This window comes from Oncorhynchus mykiss, chromosome 8, assembly GCF_013265735.2.
Source record: "Oncorhynchus mykiss isolate Arlee chromosome 8, USDA_OmykA_1.1, whole genome shotgun sequence".
Classification (NCBI taxonomy): Eukaryota; Metazoa; Chordata; class Actinopteri; order Salmoniformes; family Salmonidae; genus Oncorhynchus; species Oncorhynchus mykiss.
Window position 1 is genome coordinate 89,597,634 of NC_048572.1, and position 14,947 is coordinate 89,612,580.

Consider the following 14,947-nt stretch of genomic DNA (forward strand, 5'->3'; position numbering starts at 1 on the left):
AAGGGTCTAGTTGAAGACGATCGCTAAGGGTCTAGTTGAAGACGATCGCTAAGGGTCTAGGGTCTAGTTGAAGACTATAACTAAGGGTCTAGTTGAAGACGATCGCTGAGGGTCTAGTTGAAGACCGTAACTAAGGGTCTAGTTGAAGACGATCGCTAAGGGTCTAGGGTCTAGTTGAAGACCGTAACTAAGGGTCTAGTTGAAGACGATCGCTAAGGGTCTAGTTGAAGACCGTAACTAAGGGTCTAGTTGAAGACGATCGCTAAGGGTCTAGTTGAAGACCGTAACTAAGGGTCTAGTTGAAGACCGTAACGAAGGGTCTAGTTGAAGACCGTAACGAAGGGCCTAGTTGAAGACCGTAACTAAGGGTCTAGTTGAAGACCATAACTAAGGGTCTAGTTGAAGACCGTAACTAAGGGTCTAGTTGAAGACCGTAACTAAGGGTCTAGTTGAAGACCGTAAATAAGGGTCTAGTTGAAGACCGTAACTAAGGGTCTAGTTGAAGACTATAACTTTATTAACACCAACCGTCTGGTCCCCGATGAGGTCAGCGGTCATGGAGAGTGACATCACCAGGATGGTAGCTGACCCCACCCCTAGAAGGACGGACGCCCCGTAGATCCGGTCACCCATCTGGTCGTCTATCAACACCCAATAAGAGAAGGCCATGATCAGCAGCAGGCCCACAAAGTAGGTCATCTACCAATCAGAGACGAGCAAGACACGAATATTAGTTCAATAATGTAATGTCAGATATGTACTGAAAACCAAATCCATAAAATCTACTGTGTTATGTGTATTACAGTTTGAGTTTGAGACAAACTACTGAACAGAAACGAAATAGACCAGACAGACACTCACACATTTGCCGATGAGTTTGCTGATAGGCTTCATGATGAAAGAGGAAGCGAAGCCACTGACGTACATCACCAGGGGAATAGTGGCAATGTATTTCTGGAACAGGGGACAGAAAGTCTAAGTAACACAGTTTCCTAACAGGTACAGCCAAGGTCCTGGTTCTACATCAATAACAGGTACAGTTATAATTATAGGTACTGGTATAGCTGTAATTATAGATACAGGTATAGTTGTAAATTATAGGTACAGGTATAGTTGTAATTATAGGTACAGGTATAGTTGTAATTATAGGTACTGGTATAGCTGTAATTATAGGTACAGGTATAGTTGTAATTATAGGTACAGGTATAGTTGTAATTATAGGTACTGGTATAGCTGTAATTATAGGTACAGGTATAGTTGTAATTATAGGTACAGGTATAGTTGTAATTATAGGTACAGGTATAGTTGTAATTATAATTATAGGTACAGGTATAGTTATAATTATAGGTACTGGTATAGTTATAATTATAGGTACAGGTATAGTTGTAATTATAGGTACAGGTATAGTTGTAATTATAGGTACAGGTATAGTTGTAATTATAGGTACAGGTATAGTTGTAATTATAGGTACAGGTATAGTTGTAATTATAGATACAGGTATAGTTGTAATTATAGGTACATGTATAGTTGTAATTATAGGTACAGGTATAGTTGTAATTATAATTATAGGTATAGTTGTAATTATAATTATAGGTACAGGTATAGTTATAATTATAGGTATAGTTACAGGTATAGGTACAGGTATAATTACAGGTATAGGTACAGGTATAGGTACAGGTATAGTTGTAATTATAGGTATAGTTACAGGTATAGTTATAATTACAGGTATAGTTACAGGTATAGGTACAGGTATAGTTGTAATTATAGGTATAGTTACAGGTATAGTTATAATTACAGGTATAGTTATAATTATAGGTATAGTTACAGGTATAGTTATAATTGCAGGTATAGTTACAGGTATAGTTACAGGTATAGTTACAGGTATAGTTATAATTACAGGTATAGTTACAGGTATAGTTATAATTACAGGTATAGTTACAGGTATAGTTACAGGTATAGTTGTAATTATAGGTATAGTTACAGGTATAGTTATAATTACAGGTATAGTTACAGGTATAGTTACAGGGATAGGTACAGGTATAGGTACAGGTATAGTTGTAATTATAGGTATAGTTACAGGTATAGTTATAATAACAGGTATAGTTACAGGTATAGTTGTAATTATAGGTATAGTTACAGGTATAGTTACAGGTATAGGTATAGTTACAGGTATAGTTACAGGTATAGTTACAGGTATAGTTATGTAATCTCTGAAAGTGCTTCTACAAATATTCACTCAGGGGTGTGTATCATGTACATTCAATAGTATTTCATTATAAATACATTTGCTAACATTTCTAAAAACATGTTTTCACTTTGTCGTTATGGGGTATTGTGTGTAGATGGATGAGATAAAAAAAAAAAGTTTAAATAATTTTGTATTCAGGCTGTAACACAAAGAAATGGGGAATAAGTCAAGGGGTATGAATACATTCTGAAGGCTCTGTAGCGTTTCGTCAATCCACATGCCCAGATATTTAGGCAGGATACTCAAGTGGGCGAGTCCAAGGGGACACGTGTCTTAGACTTTATTTCAGGAGTCTAAAATACTCCACATTATCCAGAGGAGAAGACGGTATGAGAATTTCTAATCAGGGTTTCATATAGTGCACACCAGCTTTTCCTATTGGCCAGCTCCTAGTGATGTAAAGTACTTAAGTAAAAATACTTGAAAGTACTTCTTAAGTAGTTTTTTATGGTATATGTACTTAACTATTTTTTAAAACTTTTATTACTTCACTACATTACTATAGAAAATAATGTACTTTTTACTCCATAAATTGTCCCTGACACAAAGGTATTTGTTACATTTTGAATGCTTAGCAGGACAGGAAAATGGTCAAATTATCAAGAGAACATCCCTGGTCATCCCTACTGGCTCTGATCTGGCGGACTCACGAAACATGCTTCATTTATAAATGATGTCTGAGTGTTGGAGCGTGCCACTGGCAATCCGTATATTTAAAAAAAAAAAATTAAAAAATGGGGCTGTCTTGCTTGCTTAATATAAGGAATTTGAATGATTTACACTTAAGTGTATTTAAAACCAAATACTTTTAGACTTTTACTCAAGTAGTATTTTACTGGGTGACTTTCACTTGAGTCATTTTCAATGAAGGCATCTTTACTTTTACTCAAGTACGACAATTGGATGCTTTTTCCACCACTGCCAGCTCCCATGGCTCATGTCATGGTGCAGTGATTTGTGGTGCTTTTAATAACCGTTTTGCTTCAGCTTTTGCAACAGGTGGCCGGCCACCTGTTTGAAAGGATAGTCTCTGAAAATGCATCTCATTCCCACTAGAGGGAGTTCTGCACTCAGAACAGATTGTAGAACATGATGCACTAACAGACTAAACAGACTTTATTTGATGTCTATGATGTACTAAAGGTTTTGCTAAAGACTAATGTTAAAAACATCCTAAAGGTGCTGATTCACTTGACCCCCTTCTTACTGCAGCTCTCTGCCCTACTTACTGCAGCTCTCTGCCCTACTTACTGCAGTTCTCTGCCCCACTTACTGCAACTCTCTGCCCTACTTACTGCAGCTCTCTGCCCTACTTACTGCAACTCTCTGCCCTACTTACTGCAGCTCTCTGCCCCACTTATTGCAGCTCTCTGCCCTACTTACTACAGCTCTCTGCCCTACTTATTGCAGCTCTCTGCCCTACTTACTGCAACTCTCTGCCCTACTTACTGCAGCTCTCTGCCCTACTTACTGCAGCTCTCTGCCCTACTTACTGCAGCTCTCTGCCCTACTTACTGCAGCTCTCTGGTCCACTTACTGCAACTCTCTGCCCTACTTATTGCAGCTCTCTGCCCCACTTACTGCAACTCTCTGCCCTACTTACTGCAGCTCTCTGCCCTACTTACTGCAGCTCTCTGCCCTACTTACTGCAGCTCTCTGCCCTACTTATTGCAGCTCTCTGCCCCACTTACTGCAGCTCTCTGCCCTACTTACTGCAGCTCTCTGCCCCCTTATTGCAGCTCTCTGCCCTTCTTACTGCAGCTCTCTACCCTACTTACTGCAGATCTCTGCCCTACTTACTGCAGCTCTCTGCCCCACTTATTGCAGAACCACTGACCTACATTTTTAACTTGACAATTGTTTCTGGTTTCATCTGATCTGGAATGTCCTCCCTTTACATAAAGGGGGAGATCTTTCTGACTTAGATAACTACCGTCCAATCTCCAAATAATTTTGCCTATCCAGAGTTTAGAATACTTGGCCAACTGTCAGCTAATGCCCTGTTGACATCGTGGCGTATTTCATTACGCTATACATCATCTCCACAGGAGGCTGCTGAGGGGAGGACAGCTCATAATAATGTCCAGAAGGGAGCGAATGGAAACCATGTGTTTGATGTATTTGCTCCCATTCCACCCATTCCGCTCCAGCCATTACCACGGGCCTGTCCTCCCCAATTAAGGTGCCACCAACTTCCTGTGGTCTCGTTCCACTACTGGACAGGCTCTCATCAGGGATTGCATTAATTTGGGGAGATTGCAAAATATGACCTTTTCATTCAAGACAGGAGGAACATATTGTTTCAGTTGATAATAAAACACATTTTGTTAAGTTACTTTTTCCTCAACTTGTTTCTATAAAACTTTCCAGCAAGTCAAGCTAGCTTACAGTGCTGCTAGCTAAAAGCTAGGCTATACTGTAGCTAGCAAACTCCACCTAGTAATTATATAAAAAAACAAACGTCATTACCATCACAGACTTAAATGGGAGGCAACAGTCATAATATACTTGGCTTAACAGCCCATGTGTATTATTTAACATTACTATTAAAATAGTATTCACTTATAGGAATGGATCATTGTTTACAAGTTGCTAGTTATCCCATAAAGCCATCACCTAAAACCACATATTTTCATCTTCTTGTCTGGTTTGGTAACTTCCTGTTCTTCGACAAACTCTAGCTGGACAGAAGACGACGAAAAGTCTGTAAAATGTCAAAGTATACTGCGTCTGTCTCGCAACAGAGCCTTCAACCTCAAGCGGGCATTGTGTTTCCACGCCGTTGTGGACATCTGGCACAACGTAGCGGAGTGCTTATGGGTAATGTGAACAAGGTTCGCAACAAAGCATCCTTCACTCATGCTGCCAAACATACCCTTGTAAAACTGACCATCCTACCGATCCTCGACTTCAGCGATGTCATTTACAAAATAGCCTCCAGCACTCTACTCAACAAATTGGATGCAGTCTATCACAGTGCCATCCGTTTGGTCACCAAAGCCCCATACACTACCCACCACTGCGACCTGTATGCTCTCGTTGGCTGGCCCTCGCTTCATACTCGTCGCCAGACCCACTGGCTACAGGTCATCTACAAGTCTCTGCTAGGTAAAGCCCCACCTTATCTCAGTTCACTGGTCACCATAGCAGCACCCACCTGTAGCACACGCTCCAGTAGTTATATTTTACTGGTCACCCCCAAAGCCAGGGTGAGAGGGAGGGGCAGGGTGAGAGGGAGGGGTAGGGTGAGAGGGAGGGGTAGGGTGAGGGAGGTGCAGGGTGAGAGGGAGGGGCAGGGTGAGAGGGAGGGGTAGGGTTAGGGAGGTGCAGGGTGAGAGGGAGGGGTAGGGTTAGGGAGGGGCAGGGTGAGAGGGAGGGGTAGGGTTAGGGAGGGGCAGGGTGAGAGGGAGGGGTAGGGTTAGGGAGGGGCAGGGTGAGAGGGAGGTGCAGGGTGAGGGAGGGCCAGGGTGAGAGGGAGGGCCAGGGTGAGAGGGAGGGGCAGGGTGAGAGGGAGGGGCAGGGTGAGAGGGGCCCTCCTTCCCCACTAACCAATAAAATGCTGTTTGTGTTTATGTGGAGAATTATTCTAGAAACTCTGACAAGGTAGACAAACAAACACACAGTGTATGACAGTAGTATGAAATATGTTTAATATACTTCCCAAAGAATGAGCAAAAAACAGACATGAACAGTAGGGGGGAAAAAGTCACTTCACAATATATTGGAAATAAAAAGCAATGAATACAAAACAATTTGAGAGAGATCAAATGTTTTCCTATAAGGCAGTTTCCTAGTCACCCTGTGCAAAATGTTTCCCCCGTAGAATTAGAATGATTCTACTCTAATGATTCTAGTTCTATTGTTTGAGACGTAGAATCATCTCTGTCTGTCCAGTAACCTGAATATCACCCAGGAAATATATTCTACTATTCATATATACTGAACAAAAATATAACCGCAACATGTAAAGAGTTGGTCCCATGTTTCATGAGCTGAAAAAAAGAAGATCCCAGAAATGTTCCATACGTACAAAAATATGATTTCTATCTAATTTTGAGCACATTGTGTTTTACATCCCTGTTAGTGAGCATTTCTCCTTGGCCAAGGACCGCCCACGGCTGTGCCCCTACGCAGTCATGTGAAATCCATAGATTAAGCCCTAACGAAGTCATAGGACCAGTAACTCAGTAAAATGGTTGCGTTTATATTGTTGCTCAGTATTTATTCCACTCGGTTTATCCATATTGCAAGGTATCCCTTTTCACAATCCTGATTCGTTTTAATTTAATAAATGCCCCCCACAAATCCTTATTTTACTTGCAATGCAATTTACATAAGAACATGTCATCAAAACACACAACATGATGTAGTTTAAAGCAACACAACGTCATATTATTACTACAACACAATGACTACCACACTGGAATTAAATGTTCCCAACACTGGAATAAAACACACAATAGTTACATTGACAAAGACAACTTACCTCAAAACAAAAGCTGTTCTGATGACATGTCACCTCCCACTGGGCAGACGGCCATTCAACATCTATTCCATGTTGGTTCAAAACAAAAGCTGTTCTGATGACATGTCACCTCCCACTGGGCAGACGGCCATTCAACATCTATTCCATGTTGGTTCAAAACAAAAGCTGTTCTGATGACATGTCACCTCCCACTGGGCAGACGGCCATTCAACATCTATTCCATGTTGGTTCAAAACAAAAGCTGTTCTGATGACATGTCACCTCCCACTGGGCAGACGGCCATTCAACATCTATTCCATGTTGGTTCAAAGTCATTTCATTGAAATGACGTGGAAACAACGCTGATTCAACCAGTGTATGCCCAGTGGGCTGTAATCAGCATAAATAGTGTGTCAATTAAGTTCAATAATGTATTGTTTTTGGACATTCACAACAGATGGTATAATAGTGTATTATAGGACTTTTCTCAAGAGGGGTATGTACGTATTCTGGACCCGAGTGTGTCAGTGTAGATATGTACTCAATCATTTCGGCACTGTTGAACTGAATCAACCAACTGAATCAGCCAACTGAATCCACATAATTGAATCAACCAACTGAATCAGCCCACTGAATCAACTGCAGTATGACTGTGAGAAGGTGCTGATTGAGAGAGAGACAATGGACTGTGTTACTGTATAACCTCCCTCATGTTGACAGTAATGTTGTACACTGAATTGACCGATACTCTGCGACAGCAAAGCAACGTATTGATCTATAGTAGAAATGGGTCCTGATGGCTGCTCTTCAACCCAACTCCCCTGCAGTACAGCACAGCTACTGGTCAGGTCCAGAAGGAAAGTCTTGATTCTTTCAGAGGAACTACTGCTAGTCCAGTTGGCTGTTTGTGAACACTACGGTGAGATGACTTTTCAGTCTAAAATGTTTGTTGTTCCAGTTGAGAGTTTTAAGATGCCTGAGTGAGTCCTGGAGAGGCCACAGAGTTAAACTATAATCCCTGAAGAGACAGGCTGGGTTCTGCAGTGGTTATTCACCCAGGGATAAGTGGGACTGGCTGGTCTCTACTACAGTAGGGTCCAGGTAACTCTGCCAACCGTAGTTCCTTAGTTGACCGTTGGTCTAGGCTGGTAAGAGTTGTCCTCGGAGATGTCCTGATCCTCGCTGCCCATCAGACCTGAGATGTAAGGCAGACCTGCAGAGAGACAGAGACACAGAGGGACATGTCAATCATAACAAATACCTTGATATTCAAGCGTTGACACCAGCCAGACACTCTCTTCAGTAGTCATTCAGTGAATCGGGAAGTTGGTTGAAAAGTGTCGTCTATTTTTTTTTATTAGGATCAATCAATTAACTGTCCAACCAAACATAATTTACCATCAAATGAAAGGAAATGGATCAAGAACTGACAGAGCTGGACAGAAAATAACTTCTCATTCAGTATAGTGATAGACGTCAAAAATAACTTCTCATTCAGTATAGTGATAGACGTCAAAAATAACTTCTCATTCAGTATAGTGATAGACGTCAAAAATAACAACGATTTGGAAATTAATCTGGTCTCCATAATAATATTATAATAGTCATTCATTACAGTTCAATCTTATTATTATAGTCACTCATTACAGTTCAATCCTATTATTATAGTCACTCATTACAGTTCAATCCTATTATTATAGTCACTCATTACAGTTCAATCCTATTATTATAGTCACTCATTACAGTTCAATCCTATTATTATAGTCACTCATTACAGTTCCATACTATTATTATAGTCACTCATTACAGTTCAATCCTATTATTATAGTCACTCATTACAGTTCAATCTTATTATTATAGTCACTCATTACAGTTCAATCCTATTATTATAGTCACTCATTACAGTTCAATCCTATTATTATAGTCACTCATTACAGTTCAGTCCTATTATTATAATTAGTCATTCATTACAGTTCAATCCTATTATTATAGTCACTCATTACAGTTCAATCTTATTATTATAGTCACTCATTACAGTTCAATCTTATTATTATAGTCACTCATTACAGTTCAGTCCTATTATTATAATTAGTCATTCATTACAGTTCAATCCTATTATTATAGTCACTCATTACAGTTCAATCTTATTATTATAGTCACTCATTACAGTTCAATCTTATTATTATAGTCACTCATTACAGTTCAATCCTATTATTATAGTCACTCATTACAGTTCAATCCTATTATTATAGTCACTCATTACAGTTCAATCCTATTATTATAGTCACTCATTACAGTTCAATCCTATTATTATAGTCACTCATTACAGTTCAATCCTATTATAATAGTCATTCATTACAGTTCTGAGAACCTATATCATCCACCATTTGATGCTGAATGTAATTGTAAATTGAGAATTTTTAAAATCACTTTTATTTTAATATGATAAGGCCGACACCGGCCCCTCACCGCCAGACCTACCGGCCCCTCACCGCCAGACCTACCGGCCCCTCACCGCCAGACCTACCGGCCCCTAAGCCGCACCCTGTGTAGTAGTCAGGATTGTCTAAGTTGTTCTTGTCAGAGTGTGGAAGGGCAACCTTCCACCTCAGTCAGGGGCAACCTTCCACCTCAGTCAGGGGCAGCCTTCCACCTCAGTCAGGGGCAACCTTCCACCTGAGGTAGGCCAACCTTCCACCTGAGGTAGGCCAACCTTCCACCTGAGGTAGGCCAAACTTCCACCTGAGGTAGGCCAAACTGCCACCTGAGGTAGGCCAAACTTCCACCTGAGGTAGGCCAAACTGCCACCTGAGGTAGGCCAAACTTCCACCTGAGGTAGGCCAAACTGCCACCTGAGGTAGGCCAAACTGCCACCTGAGGTAGGCCAAACTGCCACCTGAGGTAGGACAACCTTCCACCTGAGGTAGGACAACCTTCCACCTGAGGTTGGTCAATCCATATTTGCCCTAAAAATTGTCAAAGACCCCAGCCATAGACTGTTCTCTCTACTACCGCATGGCAAGCGGTACTGAAGTACCAAGTCTAGGACAAAAAGGCTTCTCAACAGTTTTTACCCCCAATCCACAAGACTCCTGAACATGTAACCTATGGTTACCCTGACTATTTGCATTGTGATCCCCCCCAACCCCTCTTGTTACGCTGCTGCTACTCTCTGTTCATCATATATGCATAGTCACTTTAACTATACATTCATGTACATACTACCTCAATTGTCCCGACCAACCAGTGCTCCCTCACATTGGCTAACCGGGCTATCTGCATTGTGTCCCACCACCCACCAACCCCTCTTTTTACGCTGCTGCTACTCTCTGTTTATCATATGTGCATAGTCACTTTAACCATACCTACATGTACATACTACCTCAATCAGCCTGACTAACAGGTGTCTGTATATATCTACATATACACACTACCTCAATAAGCCTGACTAACAGGTGTCTGTATATATCTACATATACACACTACCTCAATCAGCCTGACTAACAGGTATGGAGCCTTGCTACTCTTTTTTCAAATGTCTTTCTACTGTCGTTTTATTCCTTTACTTACACCCCCCCCCACACACACACACACACCTTTTTTTTGGCACCATTGGTTAGAGCCTGTAAGTCAGCATTTCACTGTAAGGTCTACTACACCTGTTGTACTCGGTGCACGTGACAAATAAACTTTGATTTCATTTCAAATTTGATATTTACTTGATTTGATTTTGATTTGTTTAGTAAATGTTATAAGGCCCAGCACCAGCCCTAACCCCTGACACTAGCACAATCACCCTGCCCCGCTTCCTGAGTGTAGTTAGGGTTGTCTATGTTCTCCTTGTGTTGGTTCTTCTTGCCAGAGTCTGGAAGGAAAAACAGCACCACACCTGAAAGCATTAGGGTTGAAGCCATGTTTAAAACACATCTACTGACATACTGGATGGACACCTTGAGAAGGGATTTCTTGAGTAAAATGTTTGAAAGCCCTCACCCTGGCCCCGCCCCACTGAAACCACCCAATCGTAGTTAGAATTGTCTATGTTCTTCACGTCGGTCTCTGAAAGAGGAAGCAAATCAGCACCACAGCACTTGTCTGTATTATTACATGAACATCCAAAGGAAGACTACCCCTTCGGTAGGCTAAAAAGAGATCCTGAAAAACAATAATATCAGAGTTTACTTTATAGTTCTAATGTAATGTGATGAAACTCACGGCGGACGATCCTGATAGGCCAGACAAGGATGGTACAGAGACTGAGAGCTGCTATGACGGCCACGCCCCCTGTTGCTATGACCATGACATAGTGGTAGTACCACACACACGCTGGACAGCAGACCTGAGAACTGATGGACAGACAGAGAGAGACAGAGAGAGAGACAGACAGAGAGAGACAGAGAGAGAGAGAGAGAGAGAGAGAGAGAGAGAGAGAGAGAGTTTACTACAGAATAATTTCTATTGATAAACTTGGTACTTGGTGGATCAATATGTAGTCTAGGGTCTATTCACAACACAGGTGAATACATATGTAGTCTAGGGTCTATTCACAACACAGGTGAATACATATGTAGTCTAGGGTCTATTCACAACACAGGTAAATACATATGTAGTCTAGGGTCTATTCACAACACAGGTGAATACATATGTAGTCTAGGGTCTATTCACAACACAGGTGAATACATATGTAGTCTAGGGTCTTTTCACAACACAGGTGAATACATATGTAGTCTAGGGTCTATTCACAACACAGGTGAATACATATGTAGTCTAGGGTCTTTTCACAACACAGGTGAATACATATGTAGTCTAGGGTCTATTCACAACACAGGTGAATACATATGTAGTCTAGGGTCTATTCACAACACAGGTGAATACATATGTAGTCTAGGGTCTATTCACAACACAGGTGAATACATATGTAGTCTAGGGTCTATTCACAACACAGGTGAATACATATGTAGTCTAGGGTCTATTCACAACACAGGTGAATACATATGTAGTCTAGGGTCTTTTCACAACACAGGTGAATACATATGTAGTCTAGGGTCTATTCACAACACAGGTGAATACATATGTAGTCTAGGGTCTATTCACAACACAGGTGAATACATATGTAGTCTAGGGTCTATTCACAACACAGGTGAATACATATGTAGTCTAGGGTCTTTTCACAACACAGGTGAATACATATGTAGTCTAGGGTCTATTCACAACACAGGTGAATACATATGTAGTCTAGGGTCTTTTCACAACACAGGTGAATACATATGTAGTCTAGGGTCTATTCACAACACAGGTGAATACATATGTAGTCTAGGGTCTATTCACAACACAGGTGAATACATATGTAGTCTAGGGTCTTTTCACAACACAGGTGAATACATATGTAGTGTAGGTATAGGAGTGTATGAATGTCCTGAGTTATTGAGCTTATTTTGGCTGATTTCATAAGACATAATCATGTTAGTGGAGCAGCCCAGACTCCCAGGCTAGCAGTGAGTTAGTGGAGCTAACATGATGCAGCCCAGACTCCCAGGCTAGCAGTGAGTTAGTGGAGCTAACATGATGCAGCCCAGACTCCCAGGCTAGCAGTGAGTTAGTGGAGCTAACATGATGCAGTCCAGACTCCCAGGCTAGCAGTGAGTTAGTGGAGCTAACATGATGCAGCCCAGACTCCCAGGCTAGCAGTGAGTTAGTGGAGCTAACATGATGCAGCCCAGACTCCCAGGCTAGCAGTGAGTTAGTGGAGCTAACATGATGCAGCCCAGACTAGCAGTGAGTTAGTGGAGCTAACATGATGCAGCCCAGACTCTCAGTACAGGCTAGCAGTGAGTTAGTGGAGCTAACATGATGCAGTCCAGACTCCCAGGCTAGCAGTGAGTTAGTGGAGCTAACATGATGCAGCCCAGACTCCCAGGCTAGCAGTGAGTTAGTGGAGCTAACATGATGCAGCCCAGACTCCCAGTACAGGCTAGCAGTGAGTTAGTGGAGCTAACATGATGCAGCCCAGACTCCCAGGCTAGCAGTGAGTTAGTGGAGCTAACATGATGCAGCCCAGAATCCCAGGCTAGCAGTGAGTTAGTGGAGCTAACATGATGCAGCCCAGACTCCCAGGCTAGCAGTGAGTTAGTGGAGCTAACATGATGCAGCCCAGAATCCCAGGCTAGCAGTGAGTTAGTGGAGCTAACATGATGCAGCCCAGACTCTCAGTACAGGCTAGCAGTGAGTTAGTGGAGCTAACATGATGCAGCCCAGACTCCCAGTACAGGCTAGCAGTGAGTTAGTGGAGCTAACATGATGCAGTCCAGAATCCCAGGCTAGCAGTGAGTTAGTGAAGCTAACATGATGCAGTCCAGAATCCCAGGCTAGCAGTGAGTTAGTGAAGCTAACATGATGCAGTCCAGAATCCCAGGCTAGCAGTGAGTTAGTGGAACAGGCACGGTTCTCTATAATAAGGGGCTGGCTGTGCTGAAAGACACATTTGATTTGATCCGTGACACATTTGAAAGAAGTACTGAACTTAACACAAATTCGAGTACCAAAACCGTTTTTCATGTTGTAGTATTGAAAAAGTAGAGAATCGTGGGTATCGCACTAAGGCAGGCACACACACACACACACACACACAGACACACACACTCACTGGCAGGGGTGTAGAGTCTGTATCATCATAACAGCTACTCCGTTGGCCACCTTGTCAGTGAAGCTCATCGACCCATAAACAAACGCTCCACTTTGCTGTGAAATACAGGGAAAGTTTCACAAACACGAAAACAAACTCCATCAGTCTCACACATTAACTCATCGGGCCCTAAGATTCTCCTGACCACAAACAAATACTATAACTAAGGGTCTAGGGTCTAGTTGAAGACTATAACTAAGGGTCTAGTTGAAGACGATCGCTAAGGGTCTAGTTGAAGACTATAACTAAGGGTCTAGTTGAAGACGATCGCTAAGGGTCTAGTTGAAGACGATCGCTAAGGGTCTAGTTGAAGACCGTAACTAAGGGTCTAGTTGAAGACTATAACTAAGGGTCTAGGGTCTAGTTGAAGACTATAACTAAGGGTCTAGTTGAAGACTATAACTAAGGGTCTAGTTGAAGACTATCACTAAGGGTCTAGTTGAAGACTATCACTAAGGGTCTAGTTGAAGACTATAACTAAGGGTCTAGTTGAAGACTATAACTAAGGGTCTAGTTGAAGACTATAACTAAGGGTCTAGTTGAAGACTATAACTAAGGGTCTAGTTGAAGACTATAACTAAGGGTCTAGTTGAAGACGATCGCTAAGGGTCTAGTTGAAGACTATAACTAAGGGTCTAGTTGAAGACGATCGCTAAGGGTCTAGTTGAAGACGATCGCTAAGGGTCTAGTTGAAGACCGTAACTAAGGGTCTAGTTGAAGACTATAACTAAGGGTCTAGGGTCTAGTTGAAGACTATAACTAAGGGTCTAGTTGAAGACTATAACTAAGGGTCTAGTTGAAGACTATCACTAAGGGTCTAGGGTCTAGTTGAAGACTATAACTAAGGGTCTAGTTGAAGACGATCGCTAAGGGTCTAGTTGAAGACTATAACTAAGGGTCTAGTTGAAGACGATCGCTAAGGGTCTAGTTGAAGACGATCGCTAAGGGTCTAGTTGAAGACCGTAACTAAGGGTCTAGTTGAAGACTATAACTAAGGGTCTAGGGTCTAGTTGAAGACTATAACTAAGGGTCTAGTTGAAGACTATAACTAAGGGTCTAGTTGAAGACTATCACTAAGGGTCTAGTTGAAGACTATAACTAAGGGTCTAGTTGAAGACTATAACTAAGGGTCTAGTTGAAGACTATAACTAAGGGTCTAGTTGAAGACTATAACTAAGGGTCTAGTTGAAGACGATCGCTAAGGGTCTAGTTGAAGACTATAACTAAGGGTCTAGTTGAAGACGATCGCTAAGGGTCTAGTTGAAGACGATCGCTAAGGGTCTAGTTGAAGACCGTAACTAAGGGTCTAGTTGAAGACTATAACTAAGGGTCTAGGGTCTAGTTGAAGACTATAACTAAGGGTCTAGTTGAAGACTATCACTAAGGGTCTAGGGTCTAGTTGAAGACTATAACTAAGGGTCTAGTTGAAGACGATCGCTAAGGGTCTAGTTGAAGACTATAGCTAAGGGTCTAGTTGAAGACTATAACTAAGGGTCTAGTTGAAGACTATAACTAAGGGTCTAGTTGAAGACTATAACTAAGGGTCTAGTTG

General features: G+C 41.8%; 2 protein-coding genes and 1 long non-coding RNA gene across 9 annotated transcripts in view; all 3 read right to left on the reverse strand.

Moving 5' to 3' along the window:
- Positions 1-984, reverse strand: part of LOC118965584 (major facilitator superfamily domain-containing protein 12-like) — a 9,279-nt gene extending 8,295 nt beyond the window's left edge. For all 3 annotated transcript variants that reach the window (XM_036986730.1, XM_036986729.1, XM_036986731.1), the window contains exons 1-2: positions 862-984; positions 529-699 (exon numbers count right to left, since the gene is read on the reverse strand). In XM_036986730.1, the coding sequence (XP_036842625.1) occupies positions 529-699; positions 862-927 (237 nt within the window). In that variant the 5' untranslated portion in view covers positions 928-984. The remainder of the gene's footprint in view (positions 1-528; positions 700-861) is intronic.
- The window catches only part of LOC110530890 (major facilitator superfamily domain-containing protein 12), a 45,006-nt gene that overhangs the window by 8,297 nt on the left and 21,762 nt on the right, over positions 1-14,947 (reverse strand). The window contains exons 8-12 of one of the 5 annotated variants that reach the window (XR_005053001.1): positions 13,357-13,451; positions 10,929-11,059; positions 10,707-10,772; positions 10,510-10,578; positions 6,844-7,926 (exon numbers count right to left, since the gene is read on the reverse strand). Coding sequence is in view for 3 of the 5 variants with exons in the window: in XM_036986725.1 (XP_036842620.1) it covers positions 7,838-7,926; positions 10,510-10,578; positions 10,707-10,772; positions 10,929-11,059; positions 13,357-13,451 (450 nt within the window). In the remaining 2 variants the exon portion in view is untranslated. Of the gene's footprint in view, positions 1-5,875; positions 7,927-10,509; positions 10,579-10,706; positions 10,773-10,928; positions 11,060-13,356; positions 13,452-14,947 lie in introns of those variants that run through there. The other 4 variants (XR_005053000.1, XM_036986725.1, XM_036986727.1 and 1 more) reach the window with 4 other exon arrangements.
- Positions 8,314-9,746, reverse strand: LOC118965585. The gene is made up of 2 exons (XR_005053002.1): positions 9,654-9,746; positions 8,314-9,433 (listed from the first exon to the last, which is right to left on the reverse strand). It is a non-coding gene; the product is annotated as an uncharacterized LOC118965585 (long non-coding RNA).